At 41.2% G+C, this 16,290-nt stretch overlaps 2 protein-coding genes across 3 annotated transcripts in view; one reads left to right on the top strand and one right to left on the bottom strand.

The window, feature by feature from the left end:
* Positions 1–11,317, bottom strand: part of KIFAP3 (kinesin associated protein 3) — a 70,608-nt gene extending 59,291 nt beyond the window's left edge. For both annotated transcript variants that reach the window (XM_062581866.1, XM_062581867.1), the window contains exons 1-7: positions 11,206–11,317; positions 6,308–6,439; positions 4,873–5,027; positions 3,632–3,687; positions 2,992–3,133; positions 1,340–1,439; positions 387–511 (exon numbers count right to left, since the gene is read on the bottom strand). In XM_062581866.1, the coding sequence (XP_062437850.1) occupies positions 387–511; positions 1,340–1,439; positions 2,992–3,133; positions 3,632–3,687; positions 4,873–5,027; positions 6,308–6,439; positions 11,206–11,237 (742 nt within the window). In that variant the 5' untranslated portion in view covers positions 11,238–11,317. The remainder of the gene's footprint in view (positions 1–386; positions 512–1,339; positions 1,440–2,991; positions 3,134–3,631; positions 3,688–4,872; positions 5,028–6,307; positions 6,440–11,205) is intronic.
* A 576-nt stretch (positions 11,318–11,893) lies between these two features.
* The window catches only part of NTMT2 (N-terminal Xaa-Pro-Lys N-methyltransferase 2), a 31,716-nt gene continuing 27,319 nt past the window's right edge, over positions 11,894–16,290 (top strand). Inside the window, exon 1 of the transcript XR_009959123.1 lies at positions 11,894–11,969. The gene's annotated coding sequence lies outside the window, so the exon portion shown is untranslated. The remainder of the gene's footprint in view (positions 11,970–16,290) is intronic.

The following is a 16,290-nucleotide window of genomic DNA, read 5'->3' as shown; positions in this document are numbered from 1 at the left end:
ATCACTAATGAAAAAAAAATATCTACAGGAGAACCAACTTTGCTAAACCTGCAATCCACAGCATGTTAAAAAACAAAAAACAAAACAAAATTAGTCCCTCATGTAAAAGTCTAATAGTAACAAAAAAAAAAGTTCACGATATACTACTGATAAAATAAAACTAAGTTTTTTTCTGGGGTTATTTTAATTGATTTAATCTCTTCAGCAGCACAAACTTCTCACTTTTCAGGCTTTTTTTTTTTTCATACCTGCAATTACATTCTTCACTTTCTAGTAAGTTCTACAGCATTCATAAAAGTTGCTACATGCAGATCTCAAATAACTCAACAACAGCAATGAAGACAAGTCAGAAGCTATCAAATTGCCCCAGCATACCAAAAGGATATCAGCTTTCTTCTTCTTAGCAAGTTCTTCCTGCCAAAGCTCATGTCTCTTCAGCTCATGATCTATGATATTCATACATAAAGCTCCAATTTTATAGTGTGTGATTAATCCATGAAATTGAGAAAAACTACATTGAAGAAAATATAATATGTTGGAGGAAAGAAATAAACTGCAAACAACCCCAAATTTGTTTAACATCTAGGGTAGCGAAGTCCCAATACCACATTGGAAGTGTCATAACAAAAACAGTAGTTACCCTCTGTCCCTTATAACATTTTTCTATTGGGAAATTATTTAAATACAATAACACTTCCTGAAAATATTAATATTTTTCCAAGTTTTTAAAAGGACAAACTTTTTTGCAATGTGCTGACAAAGCAAAAACAAATTTCACCAGGAAATTTTGCTTTTTTTAGTGGTATGTGATTTATTACATGAATTTAGAAGGAACATAGAAACAAATTAGCTTTGTCTTTTTAAATTAATCTTATGTTCCCAAATAGAAGTTTTCTTCTTATGGGATTAAAATGACAAAATTTTAGTATATTGTTCCAAGTTGAAATAAAAATACATTCTGGTTTTTACACATAAAGGAAAGGTTTACCTATCAGCCCACTTTTCACATTTTAAGTGCCTCAGAGGACCCTCTATACACCAGAAATAAGAGAAAAGTCTGAAGTCAATTTGCATAACAAATTTCACTTGAATTATTTTCTAAGCAAGGTAGGCTGAAACACTGAATTACGTGCAAGCAGTCACTACACTTCTACACAGGGCCTCACCAGAGATTCTTTTTGTGCTTCAATTCCGTCATTTGCAACAAGTATGTTTTCACCTTAGCAAAAATATTTTTCCTGTTTCAGTAAAGTTTTGCAGTACAATGCAAATAATGAATGAAAAGCACTAAGCAGAGAAAAGTTTCCTTCCTCCTTAAACACAGAGATCTTGTACTTGCCTTGAAAAACAGAAGAAAATATAAATTATATTAGTAGCAAGTTCCACGCTTTGTTTCCAGTCTTCCCTCAGCACTCTAGCCAATGCACCCAGGACAGTTTCTGAAAGGAGACAAGATTTACATGAGCATCAGCATTTCACCCCCTCCTCTTCGGTTTGTGAGATACAAACATTTGAATACATTTTATTTGGAATCAGCTTTTTAATGGAAGAATTTCAGAGCTATCCCACTTTAACAGGTAACAATGTTAACATTCTTTTTGGAGATTGTATTAAAGTATTAAAGAGTATACTAATCGACTGATCATCCAGACGAAAACCCTAAAAAGAGGTGTCATGCAAGGAAACCACTATGAAACCTTAAGGTCGTAACAGAACTACTACCAACCTTAAGCTTCTGTAGCCTCTGCCACTTGAATGCTCCATATGATGCCCCCGGTCCCTTCCTATATCATCATCACATTCACTTCCAAATCCCTTTAATTTCTGCCTTGACAACTGCAACTTCTCATCTGCTATTTTCTACCTACTTTTTCCCTTTAACAGTTTTGTATTATTTTATATTTTGGTTTGTATTTCTTGCTGTCATACTTTAGCTTATTTTTCTTTCTGGGATCACATATCCTTTCCATTTGCTTTCCCTGACCGAGTCCCTCTTTAGATGCACCACGTTATATGACAGAACATGAATGAGAAAAGCAACAACTAGCAATTTCAAACTGGAAGACACACTCATCAACTCATGGGGAAAAGCCATTATCTGATGCCTTGCCATTCCCCTCCTACCCTAATTTTTACAATAATCTTATTTTTTGACTTCCCCGATGGGCAGCAGACATTTTGAAGATATCATTCGAGGAACGTGAGATAAAAAGAACAGGGAAAAAGACAAAGAGGGCAAGGAAGAAAAGGACTAAATTAAAAAGACATGAATCTACTATCACTCTGGAGGTCTGGCTTTATCTTTTGTTTCTCTGACTCAGCTTTACAGATTATGAAGTCCTGGTGAGAGGGGACAGTGGATAGCGAAACAAGGATATCTATCTATCTATATGTACACACACATATGTATTTACAAACATACACTACTCCATGTTGATATAGCATTCAAAATGCACATAGCACAATGCATGTGCATGTACATATCATGCATTCTGATACAATTTTAAGATGAATCCTTAAATAAATACGAGCATGATTTGTAGTGAAAAATTTCGGTCATGCATCTACAGTCAGTTTATTAACTGTTGGATACTAGACCTCTGTCTTTATGTCAGACTGCAAATGCTATTTCCAAGGCAAATCTGGTCTTCAGGATAGAGATTTTATTCCCTTTTCTCCAGCAGCAATGCCTGCTTAAGGTAATTTAATCATCAAAATAACAAGGATAAGAACAAATGGCCGAAGCCTATTGAGGCCATTAAGCTTTTTAGGTGTTGAACCCACCTACAACAGCCTAAGAAGCATCCATTTGTAAGATCTAAAACAGGCTTTGACAACCAACTTACTAAGAAGCACAGCCTAACAAACTACAAAACACAAATATCACAGATGAACAGTAAATTACATTTACCTAGAGAAAAAAGCACCACAAAATCAGCACAATATCACAAGAACTTTAAATACTTTGTTACCACTAGATTTTAAAGTTACCATTGATCAGCAATTCTTCCAGATTATCAGGATTCCTAGCCAGCTGCAGGATGAGGGCAGAGCCGCGCACTTTGTCAGGAATGTCCTCATATAGCAACTCAATATACTCATCCATGTCATTGATATTGGCAACCTCATCAATCTGAAAGCAGCAATAAGCAAGGGTTTAATAGAGAAAGGAATGTCAATTGAACAGAATCAAACACAATGATATTCTGTAGGAAAAAAAAAAGTGCAAAGCCTTGAGTTCTGTTAGGAAAAAGAATACCAGGAAAAAGAAAGAAAATCAATGCATACAGAATCTCTGCCAATAAACATCAGGAAATCTGAGAATATTTAATTATAAAAAACAAAGGATGCTCAGACATGACTCCCTGCCTCCTGTCCGATGTTCCAGACCTCACTTGCTGTCCTGCTGCGTGCTATACTTAGGAGAAGTATGCAAGTCAAATATTTTACCCTTTATGGAGATGACTTTTTATTCCATTGTGCAATATTTCTAAACCAAGTTCTTTGTTTAAAAAACAAAAAGGGTGGAAAAAAAAAGATTTCAGCATTTTCCTCCCCAGTCCCCATTTATATAACCATTTATTTAAGAAGTAATAGGCCTTTGTGTTTCTCTTCTAACACCAGTATTTACCTCCATTCCTTCAAAAGGGGGTGGATCTTTTGGCTTACTGGATTTCTCTTTCTTTTCTGCAATGAAAAAGACAGTTGAAGATACACATGTTCACAGATAAAAGCAGTATTGTCACATTATATATTCTGGTAGAGATCAAGGTCAAAGTCCTTTGCATCCAGCTGACCCCTTAAACTAACACACTGACCTCTTAGACTAACACAGCTAAGAAGTCTCAGTAGTTAACAGTATGCAGGGAGCAAAATAAACCCTCAGATGCCTTTAACTCCTCAGTCCAAATGATCAGTTATAGCCCAGTTAGTTGGGGAGGCAGAGAGCAGTAAATCTTAGTGCAAGTCCAGAGTGAAACATATTCACTTCGACAGGGAAATAGCTTAACTGCTTTGCCACAGTGTCCAAGCAGAATCAAATCTGTCCTGCAATATACCAAGACACACATATATACGATAAGAGTAAAACATCCAGAACAGTGACATTAATCTTTGTTTTAAATTCATTCAACTGAGAGAAGTTATCCAGCTTGAGAACAAAGTTTACTATTTTATGATTGCATGAAACCTTGCTATCAACAAAGTAATGCAGGATTGGATGTTGAGAATGAAATTGTCCACTCAGCAGAAAATAGAAGATGAACTTACGATACATATAGCACCACTAAGATGCCTTGGCACTAGAGCAGAGAATTATTGTTCTCAGTAATTTGTTCATCAAGAATTTATGAAGTAGACAAGCGTATCTGCCCAAGTTGTTTTCAACGCTGTACTGAAGCTTAGCAGAAACTCCTGGCTTTGGCTTTACAGAAAGCCTAAATTCAGCCTAACATCATCTCCCCTTGCAGCAAGTAACAACTGAGGTCCTTCCAGGAAGATCCTCGTATTGTCTTTTGATGTCATTGCAGATGCAATTCAAAGAGGCTACACCAAACAGCGCAATCTCTCTCCAAGATCTCACTGAAACACTAAGCAGCCACATAAGAAGCAGCAGCACTAAGTTTGACTAACCAAAAAACCATACTTTGATTGTTAAAATGATAATTCTACCCTTCCATCTCCCAAGATTGTCATTTTTTCCCAAGGACAGGTTAACCATACACATAACCATACATATCCCAATTCTCACCTCTCTAGAGAATGTTTAAATCAAGCAAGTTAAGATCTCAACTAAAAGAAACCTCAGACTGCGCTTGCTGGTAACACCGAAGCACACCAACCCCTGAGTTACGTTGTTCCTCTATTATTTACCTTTCCCTGCTGAAGCATCTCTGCGATTCTGTAGATAGTATAACAGCTGTTCTACCTCTGCAAGTTTGGAGGGGTGAATGAGTTTGCATTCTTCAACTACCTTCTGAGCCAGGGAAGCGATGTCTGTATTTGCATTGAGACTCTTTAGCCGAATGCTGAAACACAGTTAGATAGATTTCATCGCAATTGCTTGAATTTTATATTTTTGAACCGTTGATTAAAGTTCGCACAGTCACAAATTTGCCTGTGCTATGACTTGGAAATACGATGTCAAAGCAGTGACTCAAAAAGGCAAGTAACTGTCAAACACATTTGACAAGGCAGAATCCTTTCTCAGTCAACATCGTTAAATTCAGCTATATGAACAGATCCCTAATAACTATCGCAGCTACAGCAGCCAATAATGTTCCAAAACAAAGTGCCCAGGATTGCAAAGCAGTACAGCACCGAGGACTGGGGAGGAAAAAAAAAAGAAAGAAAAAGAGAGAGAGAGAGAGAGAGAGAAAGAGAGAGAGAGAGAGAGAGAGAAACAGCTGATGATATTAACTACACAAGGAAATTTCTTCTGTAGCATCTGCAGATGTAATGTCAGGAGTTTCCTACAGTTCTGACAGCACTGCGGTAAAGATCCCACATGCAACAAGGAGGGGAAAAAAAATCATCTCTGTGGCAGGATGGAGTAAAAAGGAATTCCACCATATTGTCAATGCAAGTTATGCCAGTTCATCTGAAACTAGAGGAAAGTTTTTGATGCATTAAAAAATTTGAGACAATTTAAGAGTTCTCTTCCTCTTCCCTTCTTATTCTTCCTACATGCATTCACATAAGCAGCCACTTCAGCTCAAAAAAAAAAAAAAAAAAAAAAAAAAACTAGAGAGGGAAGGAAGACAAAAACAGGAAAGATCCAAACTTGTAGTTCAAAAATTAAATTTCTGGACGTTTTTCAAAGTGCAATGCTTCAGTGCTCTTAAGAGAAAAATTCAAAGCAAATCTAAAAGGGAATGCTGTAGTGAAATCAGTAGCAGGGGTGACAGATCGAAATAGCTGGAAGTTAAGCAGGCTAAAAGCTAGGGCACGAGGCTGTCAGAAGGTTCAGTAGTATTGCTTGCTCTGACATTAACCACCACTGAGTAGGAACCAATCACTTCACATTTTTGAACCTCAAGTTCACAGCATATAAAATGCAATAATTGCTTTCCTTTAAAAAATATCTTAAAGAACACAGATTAAAATCAGTTTACAGCATCTGTTTTGGATGTTAACTTTCCTAGGCACATTCTGGCTTCTACTTCCTGTCATCTAAAGCCTCCTTAATCTAGTACTAAGTTTTACAGAGATTAGAAGCTATTATTTCTTACAGGTTGTTCATGCTTTGAGTTATCAAATTTATGACACTTAAAAACAGAAAAAGCATCAGAACTTGCTATGATCTTACATTTTCTGACATTCCTTGCGTTCCCCCAGCATGGGGTCTCCCATCTCCCCAAGAATTGTTGCTTCCACTTCATAGTGGACAATGAGGGCTTTCTCAGATGGATGTACATCTATGTTGCCTCCTTTTACCTTCCTGCCAGGAAGAAAAAAAAACAAAAAAGAAAACCAAATGAATTACTGATTAAATGAAAAGCTGAAAAAACATGTCAGAATATAAATTAATAGCAGCCATCTGTCTCCTGTTCTTTTCAGATCAAAACCCAGGCCTGGGCCTTCTGCCACAGTATGGTGTCACAGTCCTCCATTTCACATTGCTGAACAGAAGTTTAGTGCTAGTTACACATCCTTGAATATTGCCTCTAGCATGCCCAAAAGCCACTGGTCAAGTCTTAGTCATAGAAGTGAAATGAAGGAGGAGGAGGATATATCTTTAGCTTCCAAGTCTTCCAACATCCTTAAGAAACTATGATCAGGAAGAAGATGCATTTCATAAAGAAGGCGAATTTCCCAGCTGATTCCATGTTACAGCACCAATGTTGCAAAATCTTCTGATAATGGCACAATTTTAGTGGTACAAGTACTGTCATTTAGAAATGGGAAGCTTTCCCCAAAGAGTCTGTTGGTAGGCTTAGCTAAACCTTAAATGTTAAAAATCTATCAAGAATGAATTACAAAGCATTTTAATTCAAAGTCACTATTCTCTCATCAATTACAAACTTTTTCACTACTGTTCTTCATCCATAGCCAGAACCCCCCATTATCTCAGGATAGAACATATTTAATAGCTTGTTATTGGGCTTGGGAAATTTCCAGATCAACAGCTGACACCAAGAGATATAAATCAAGTGCTTTATTATACCTACAGATATTTGGGAACAGCATTCTCCAGAAAAGCACTCTTGATTCTTCCAAGGGCCTATTTTGCTCTCTCCTTCATACCAGCAACTCTGTGGCTGCACAGCAAGCTGTAACAGCCGCTTGATCCAGCCTGCCCTGCAAATCCTTGCACCACCACAAGCTTCATGTCAAGACTGTGCAGGCAGGGACATAAAGGCCTTGAGGCTACACCTGATTCCTATGTTGGTTTAAAGCCACAGTAGCGCCACATCCAGAGAATACAGTTGCACAGTTCTGTTTTTGGTGGTAAAGTTAACACTTGCTCCTTCCCCACTTGGTACTGCCCGTAGCGTTTGTACAGCCATCCCATAAATCAAGCTGCTAAAATATTGCAAGTTAAAAGTATCTCTCTATACCTATTTTTTGTTTGTTTTAAGCAGATCATTTCAATAAATAGATTTACAGGTAGCTTCATGGCTTCACAAGCAGTTGCATCAGCCTAAGTGAGGTGGTAGTTAGCTGTGGCATGGGTTCAACCAGATTGGGGGAGACTTCTTAGGTCACCCTCACAGAGCTGAAAATGCTTGTGAATTTGAATGCTGTCTTCAGTATAACCACTCTCTTTAGAAAATGACTGGAATGTGTGTCTTCTCACTCAGCTACCATGGTGGCTGCTTTCTGTTCTACAGAGATGCAACTGCAAAAAAATAGCTTTTTCTTGAGATACTCACTGCTGCCCAAAACCACCCACAAATCACAGAAAGGCATGCTGTGAGAAATTAAGAGAAATTAAGGCTGTAGTTCAACTACAAGCCTTACAAAGTCTTAGCAAAGCTACAGGGTAAACAAATACTGCCTGCTGCTAAAAAGCAGCATTTTCCTTGATCAGATTGTAGCAAAATCCCATTTATCACTTCAGATTTTTTGAAGAGACTTATTTTTCCTCTTAATAGTACTTTGAATCAGATTATTCATTTCAGACCGTTATCTGTTCCCATACAGAAACTTACAAGGTCTGGCCCAGCAGAGCAGAAAACTTATGGAGAGTCTATTTCAAAAGAAATTACCTTTCTCTCCTCACCCCCAAATCCATTTCCCCCATATTTACACTTTCCCTAGAGCATAAGGGCCTGATCACAAATGTTCTCCCTTAAAGTCAAACCCCTGTTAAGTTACAGCTCGATAATATTTACAAATATGCAGAAAGGATAGAGGTGGCCTGAAAGACTTGGGTACAGTCTTACAAGGACTAAGCTGAACTAACTGCTCATCAGTTCCAAAACAATTTGATCTTCCCATTTTTCTCTACTCCTGGCAGTCACTTCGCATCAGCACTTGTCAAACCCTTTCACAGACACTTTCAGCAATTCAGCAAAAAAAAATACTTCATATTTTGGGCAGAAGAAGTTTTTTGATGCATTTCTGAATTAATGCAGCTATAGAAAGGGGATAACACTTCCTATCTATGAGCAGGGATAAGGAGGAAGTGAGGTCTCCTCCTTTTGGCAGCAGTATACCACTGATCAGTTTAGCTACTAGCAGAACCTCAGGCTAAGACTGCTTAAACAGTTTTAGCATTTCCTGTGTTTTTGTCCTTAAGAAGAACAGATGGGATAGATTTTCTGTCCTCTCACAGAGTCTGGCCAATAAGCACCCTCCCTATCTGAGCTACATCCGGGCTGAGAGATTCACAGATAAATCCACATTCAGGATCCTTCTCCAAAGAACGTAACCTTGTGAACTGCTTGAAGACTTGTACTGAAGTGCACTATACAATGCACGCAGCAATTATCTCCATTTGGAAAACACTACACTCAAATTGCCAGTGTCACAAAGAAAACATAACTTTCTTTACATAAAACAACCCCCTTCCGTCTCTGCTTGTCAACAAGTAACATTTACTGTGTTGAATTTCAATCATCTTGAGTTTGTAAGCATCTAGTCGCTTCATCAAACATTTGAAAACATGGACATTCTTAAAACTGATTAAAAAAAAAAAAAAAAAAAAAAGCAATGCACTGAGTAGCTCTCACACAGTCTGGCCTCTCACTTCTCTGCCTGCTCTGCTGACAAGAATTTTGCACTATTAAAGATTTAAAAGAGGAGGCCTTTTCTACAGGGAAAAACTGTACCAGCTGAGCTCTCACACAACTGAAGTTGGTGTGCAAATGCCCTTTTTTAAATAATACTTTTAAGAGTCAATAGCCAAAAAAACTCTACTAAGAACAAGTGGTACAAATTGTGCATGTGGACGAGACTGAAAATCCAATAATAAATGCTAGTAAGTCTGACATAGTGGGAGGAGGACTGCTCATGCACGATGACAAAGGGAAATACAGATCAGAGATGCACCACACAAGCCTAGTTATGTTAAACATCAGCACAGCATCCACAGTTTCACAGTCTGTGTTTCCCAAAGAGTAGAAAGTGAGGCTTAGCTTATTGCAGTGCAGACTACAAAATAAAAAAGATTCCCCCAGGATCATATAAGATGTCACAAACAGAACATGCAACGCCAAACCCAGGCACTGCTCTGAAATTATAACTATTTCTTTAATTACACATGTCCACTTGATTTTCACATACTATCACATTTACTCAAGAGAACTAATACTTATCAAACATTATCAAGAGTTTTTTGATTGCTTCTTAGGAAGGGTGTTAATATGCAGCATATTGAGGGGAAGTGGAGGAGGGGGAGGAAATGAAAATCCCAAAAGCCTAAGCAGCAAGTTCTGCAAATACTGCTGGGTAATGTGTAAAACAACAAGAAAGAGAAGGCCCAGTAAATCCAAGATTCAAGATGAGATGGATAAAATCATCCACATTGTGGATGGACTCTGTTCACAGAGGCCTGGATGACCTGACGTCTTTTGGGATTGCCAGTATCTTTGCTCTGAAACAAAGGATGGAGACCCAATGGTCGCCTGCATGGACGCTATTCTGTAGACTGACTGGCTTCACTGCCAAGTAGACAGAGAAAAGCACCGTTCACTCATTCATCCTCTCACTTCTTAACACCCCCTGCTCACAAACCTCTCCAACAATCCCCCACCTCACCATTTCATCCTTTCCTTTCAATCCACTTTTACATGGGCTCATGTCCCAGCTCACTTTTTCCAGCGCTCACCCTCCTTTCCTTCCATTTCCCACCCCAGCTCCCAAGTGATCCCATTTTCCCCACATCAATGTTACAAGTGCGCTATGCTCTAACATCACCTCTAAAACAGTTCATCTCCCCTAGTTGCACCTTCAACCTGCACCCAGCGCCTGACATCCCTTCTGCAGCTGCAGCCTTCCTGCCCTCTCATCCCTGTGCCATTTCCCAAGGCAACCACCTGCCCCTTCCCAACCCCTAACATCCCCACTCATCACCCCAAAACAACCTCCCACCCTCCACTTGCTGCCACCCCACAACCTCCCATCCCGCTCCCACATCCCTCATCCACCCAGGGACCTCCCAGTCAGCCCCCCCCACCCACCCCACAACCTCCCATTCAGCCCCCTCATTCCTCACCCACCCCACATCCTCCCACCCAGCCCCCTCACTCACCCCACAACCTCCCATTCAGCCCCCTCATTCCTCACCCACCCCACATCCTCCCACCCAGCCCCCTCACTCACCCCACAACCTCCCATTCAGCCCCCTCATTCCTCACCCACCCCACATCCTCCCACCCAGCCCCCTCACTCACCCCACAACCTCCCATTCAGCCCCCTCATTCCTCACCCACCCCACATCCTCCCACCCAGCCCCCTCACTCACCCCACAACCTCCCATTCAGCCCCCTCATTCCTCACCCACCCCACATCCTCCCACCCAGCCCCCTCATTCCTCACCCACCCCACAACCTCCGAGTCAGCCCACTCACCCACCCCACAACCTCCCACCCAGCCCCCTCACCCACCGCACCCTCCGCCCCACAACCTCCCACACGCCCAGCCCTATGCCAGCCCCCACCACAACCTGCAACGCTTCAGCCCCACCACAGCAGCAACAGCAGCCCCCACCCCATCCCCTTCCCGCCCCTCCCTCGCCCCAGGGCCAGCTCCCCCGGTTACCTCTTGAGGTACCGGGCGTCCTCGCCCTGCATGGCGGCGGCGGGGCGGGGGACACAGATTGGGGGGGGGGGGGGGGGTCCCGGCTGGGCGCGGCCCCGCAGCCGCCGCTGTTACCACGGTGAGCGCAAGCCCCGCCCGCGCCGCCCCCGAGTGCGCAGGCGCCGCCGCCGCCGCCGCCGCCGCGCATGCGCGCCGCGCGGCCCCCCCGTTGCCCGGCGAGGCTGGCGCGGCGCGAGCCTGGGCGCGGCGCCCCCTGCAGGCGCGGGGGAGGCGCTGCCCGAGCTCCGCGGCCCGTTACCGCCGCCGCCCCGCCGGGTCCCTCCGTCCGGTCCGGTCCGGTCCGGTCCGGTCCGGTCCGGTCCGGGTGTCCCCCCCCCTCCCCCCGCGGGCCTCGGCCCCCTCTGCCGCGCCGGCTGAGTCTCGGCCTCGGGCCCTCGCCAGCCTGGGAGGCCCGCGCTGATGCCCCGTCGTGGTGCCCGGCCGGTAACGGTCGCCCCGGCGTCGCCTCGCGCCTGAGGCGGAGCCCGCCAAAAAGCGTCCGCGGCCGGCGACGCCTTTGCAGGCGCATCGTCCTTCCGGGGGCCGCAGCGCTGCTGCCCCGGGCGGCGGCTGAAGTCCCAAACGGCGGTGTGAAAAGTTAGGCTGTACAAAGAGAGCCCGAACCTGCCGTTGTTTTACCTGGCGTTTCCAAAGAGCGTCGTTTGTGAGAGCTGTCAGACTCCGACTCTAACGAGGGAGCCTGTATGGGCTGTAGTTGAAATAAGGTATGTATCAGAGCAGCAGCTGGTGCAGAACGGAGGTTCCCTGGAGTCACTGCGACACCATGGCAGAGGTGAAGGAGGCCCAGCTCCAGCCACTGACAGCCCTGCTGCCCGGCTGGGTCGAGGCTAAACAGCTCACACATAAAACCAGAGGCAGTTCTGCCTCTTTGGCAGGTCTCTGTACCTTCTCAAAATAAGGTTTTCACTTCTGCTTGTTTTTGTAAAATGCTATGAAACTGTATTGTGTGGGATTTGTAGAGTTTTTTTTTTCCTTAAAACAATTGTTTGAGGAGCAGGGATTGTTGTTTGGGTTTTAGGGTAAAAGGACAGCACTACTTTGTAGCACTACTATCGGTTAAAGGAGATGCAGGGCAGATCCATTGGTGCATAGCTGGTTGGACTACTCTTCATGGACCCGCAGTCCAATTATGTATAACCAAAATGGCTGCTGGCCTGAAGTCATGAGGTAATATAAAAATAATGGCCAGGTATCTAAGCTTTCATTTTTGCTGTCACAAAATATTAAGAATAAAACCTTAATGCCCATTAATCCCATTGAACACAATCATTTCCTATATATTTTCATTTTTTCTTTATTCACCAACAAAAAATATATGTCATATTTCAGCAGCCGTTCAAATAAGTATGAGCCAAAATTTAACCTCTGAAGTCATCTAAATAAACAGCCTGTACTATGTACCTGACAACCTCCACCTATTTTGCTGAGAATCTCTTTTTTAATCTGGTTGCATATGCTGAATAGTTTTAGACCCCTATAAAAGACTAGACCGAAGATGAGAATGATGCAAAAAAGTGAGACCTGAAAAATATGAGGGAAAAAATGTTTATTGCAATTAAATGTGCCATGCTGCCTGGGCTAAAGTTGGCTGTTTGTCAGGGCCTGGAAGGATAGCAAAGCTTGTCTCAGCCTGACAGAGACCAAATCAAAATGATCTCAGATTTGCTCTGCTTATTGTAATTGAGCCATAAGCAATGTTAAGCAGTGACTGCCAGTCAGTGCTGGGAGATGCTGGGTTTAGATGACCATGTGGCATAAACATTAAAACCTTGCCTTACATAGCAGATTCTTTCAAAATTATATTGCAAACCAACTGCTGCCCAGGGGTTGGTTTCAGACTCTTCCCCTGAGTTGTTATGTTGCATTGCACAAGTTCTTTTGCCCTTTTTTTCATAGTGTGATAAGGTGTATGGCATTATTTAGAGACCTAAGAGATTCCCTTCACCTCTATGTTGGAAGCATACACAAGGAGAGACAAAGCAGGCTAAGCTAGGTTTTATATATTTTTCTGTTGTCTGATTTGTTCAAGTTTCATTCAGTCCTTTCCAGTTATTTCAACATCGTAATTAAAAAGAAACAAAATAGCCAGTATTGTTTTTCTATAGAAAGTAAAATTATTAAAATGTAGTAGATTAGATTCTGCCTTGAAGAACTGAGAAACCAAAGCAACTCTGAGATTTGCAATCGCTCTTTGAAAGAGTGCTTCTTTCTCTCAGGGAAAAAAAAACATGAAGGGATTTTGGAGGAAAAATAATGAATATGGGACATTTTCATAGCCCTTTAAAAATGAAATGTGTAGTACTCTGTAGTGACCTTGATTAGCTAAAATAAAATACTACAATCTGAAAGGATGGCTTTCAGAGTAAACATTTTAAGTGATTAGAGTATGCCACTCGGTGCAGAGACGATGTTGTTCTGGTGTGCTGTCACATAGTTAAGGGATTGAGGCATGGAGGTAATAAACTCTTTGCTTGAATGTTTATATTAGAAGGAAGATGTGAGACAAGGCAAAACAAAATCTGATATGCAAAGGGAAACTCTGGTTTAACTCTATGATGAAATTTATTTTGGGACACAGATCAAGATGATTTTTGAATGCCTTTCTGATCATAAGTGGCAGAGACATCTGCACAAGAGAAGGACATTTTCAATATGACACATAATCATACTGTAGAACACTAAATGGTTGCTATCCTTGAAAGTAGGACTTCACAAAAGCAAAAACAAGAGTATACATGGAGAGCTTGATTTGTATTTTTTAATATGCCTAATTCAACTACCGACCCAAGGAAATGCAATAATTTGCAGTTTATTTTAACCGATGAGGAAATTTATTTGCAGATTTTCATTTATTCAGATGTAGGAAGAAAAGTTTGAAGATGTGAAAAGAAACAGACCTCTTCAGAGAGAAGTATGGCTTTCTTTTAATTAGGCACTATAGAGCAAAGGGCACCATTTTATCCCTTGGCTCATTCAAATCAGAATTGCTCACTTCTGTGATAGCAATCTCTTTTGACTGCTTTATACTATTGCTCGCTTGGCTGAGCTAGTGTATGCAGCTGGTGGTAAACTGACTTCTGCCATCCTGTGCCTCAGCAATCTTCATGGCAGCAGTGTAACGAAATGTGCTTGTGCAAACCTGCACGGCTGCCTGCAAAGCAGAATAAATATCTATTTACTCATTTCCTAAGCATGGCTAATCTAAGAAGTGTTAGAAGATATGAGACAACGGTAATCTTTTTACTTTACCTTTTTCTTTTCTTAATGGATCTAGCCTTTAAGAATGAATTTTGCTGCAAGAAATGCAACAGAACAGCAGGCTATGTATTTTTGATGTCCTCCGCATGGTGCACTAGGATTTGTGCATCTCATTTCTGCTTATTTTCTGACACACAAAGCCTGAAATGCAATATCCTGATGCAAAGAGCCAAAGTAGTACTTTCAGTCTGGATTAATTTTAATTGGATTAAGGATAACATAGAAAGATCAAATATAAAAGTGTCCGTGTAAGGGTGAGCAGATGCCCTGTGTCTGTAATATCATCTTGTGGGCTCTAGTGTCAAGGATACAGATTTCTTGTGCAAAATCCTGATTCCACTGAAGTCGATGGGAGTTTTACCATTGACCCCGATGGGGACAGAATTTCACCTCTTCATGTTTATTAGATGCAGCAGGCATAAAGCAGACTTATAGCTGTAAAGGCCATGCTATTTTATGGTTCTGACTCTGCAAGCTCTCAAGCGCGTGCTTAATTTTGCCACAGTAATAAAGTTAAGCGCCAGCTTAAGTGTTTGCAAGAAGGGGTCTCCTTTACACTTGAACAAGCCTATACTTGGTCATAAATCAGGAATTCTCTCCCTCTTCCCTTCCCCAAAATAGAAAAAATCTGAATGTGACCATTAAAATCTTTCTTTTTCTACTTAGCTCATTTTTTTGCAATTTTTTTAGTTTTTATCAAAAAAAAGGGACAGGCAAAGGAAAGGTAAGGATTGGACACCTGAACTGAAATTGTTTTGCTTAGATGACATTTAATTTACTTGTTTCAAACAAACTCAAAGGGAAAATTTCAATTTCTAATAATTCTTTTAAATATCTTAGATAATGGCTATTTCTTAAGAAAAATGCCACTTTTCAGCACTTTGCAGCCAAAATCTTTTTTTATTAAATTTTTGAACTATCCTGCCTTCATATGGGGGTAAATCCTGCTCCTGCTGCAGCCAGCGGAAATCACATTGTTTGCTTCCACTTCTTTTTAGCCAAAGCACAAGAAGTATAGCAGAGAGGAAGCCCAAGGAGATGCATTTAAATTAAACAAATTCAGAACTGAAATTGAGTATAATATTTTAGTGGGATAGCAGTTAACTGATGGAGTAACTTACCGTAGGAGTCATGACTGGATGCTTCCACTTTATTATCAGTGTTTTTATCAGGAGTAGAAACAAATGTTGCAGCTTAAACAGAGTCATAGATTCATGGCAAGTAATACTGGAAGCAACCTCTTTTAATCTATCCCCTTGCCCCAAGGCCGGATCATTTGTACCCTTACTATTTCTGTCACTAATACCATCTCTAGTAATGGATATTATAGTCTTCTGGGGAATCTATTCCAAGGCTTGATTACCCTTACTGCAAGAAAATCTTTCTTTTTTTTTAACAAAGTTACTTAGTCAGCCCATATTTTTCTTGAAGAGCCATACCCAAATCTGAACATGATACTTCAGTTGAAGCCTTTCCAATAGGCTTGAAGGATGTCTTCATGTTGTTTACAGAGACAAAGTAATCCTTCCACTTAGTGTTCATAAAGTTAGTCTTAATGCAGGGATCATGGATAGGATTCTTGAAAACATATTACACTGAAGGGCCAACTAGATAATTACGACAGTCCTTCTGGCTTGAAGTCTGGAGAATATGGAAGATGAGTATACAGTAAATTCCTTTAATTCCTTTCTTATGTTAATTTGTCTTACCTACATCATTGTTAATAATAATAGATGTATTAGTTCATGGGGTAGGGGCGATGATGGT

The sequence above is a fragment of the Rhea pennata genome, chromosome 8 (genome assembly GCF_028389875.1).
Source record: "Rhea pennata isolate bPtePen1 chromosome 8, bPtePen1.pri, whole genome shotgun sequence".
NCBI lineage: Eukaryota > Metazoa > Chordata > Aves > Rheiformes > Rheidae > Rhea > Rhea pennata.
Note: the sequence above shows the minus strand (reverse complement) of the source record. Positions and strands in the feature narration are given on the sequence as shown.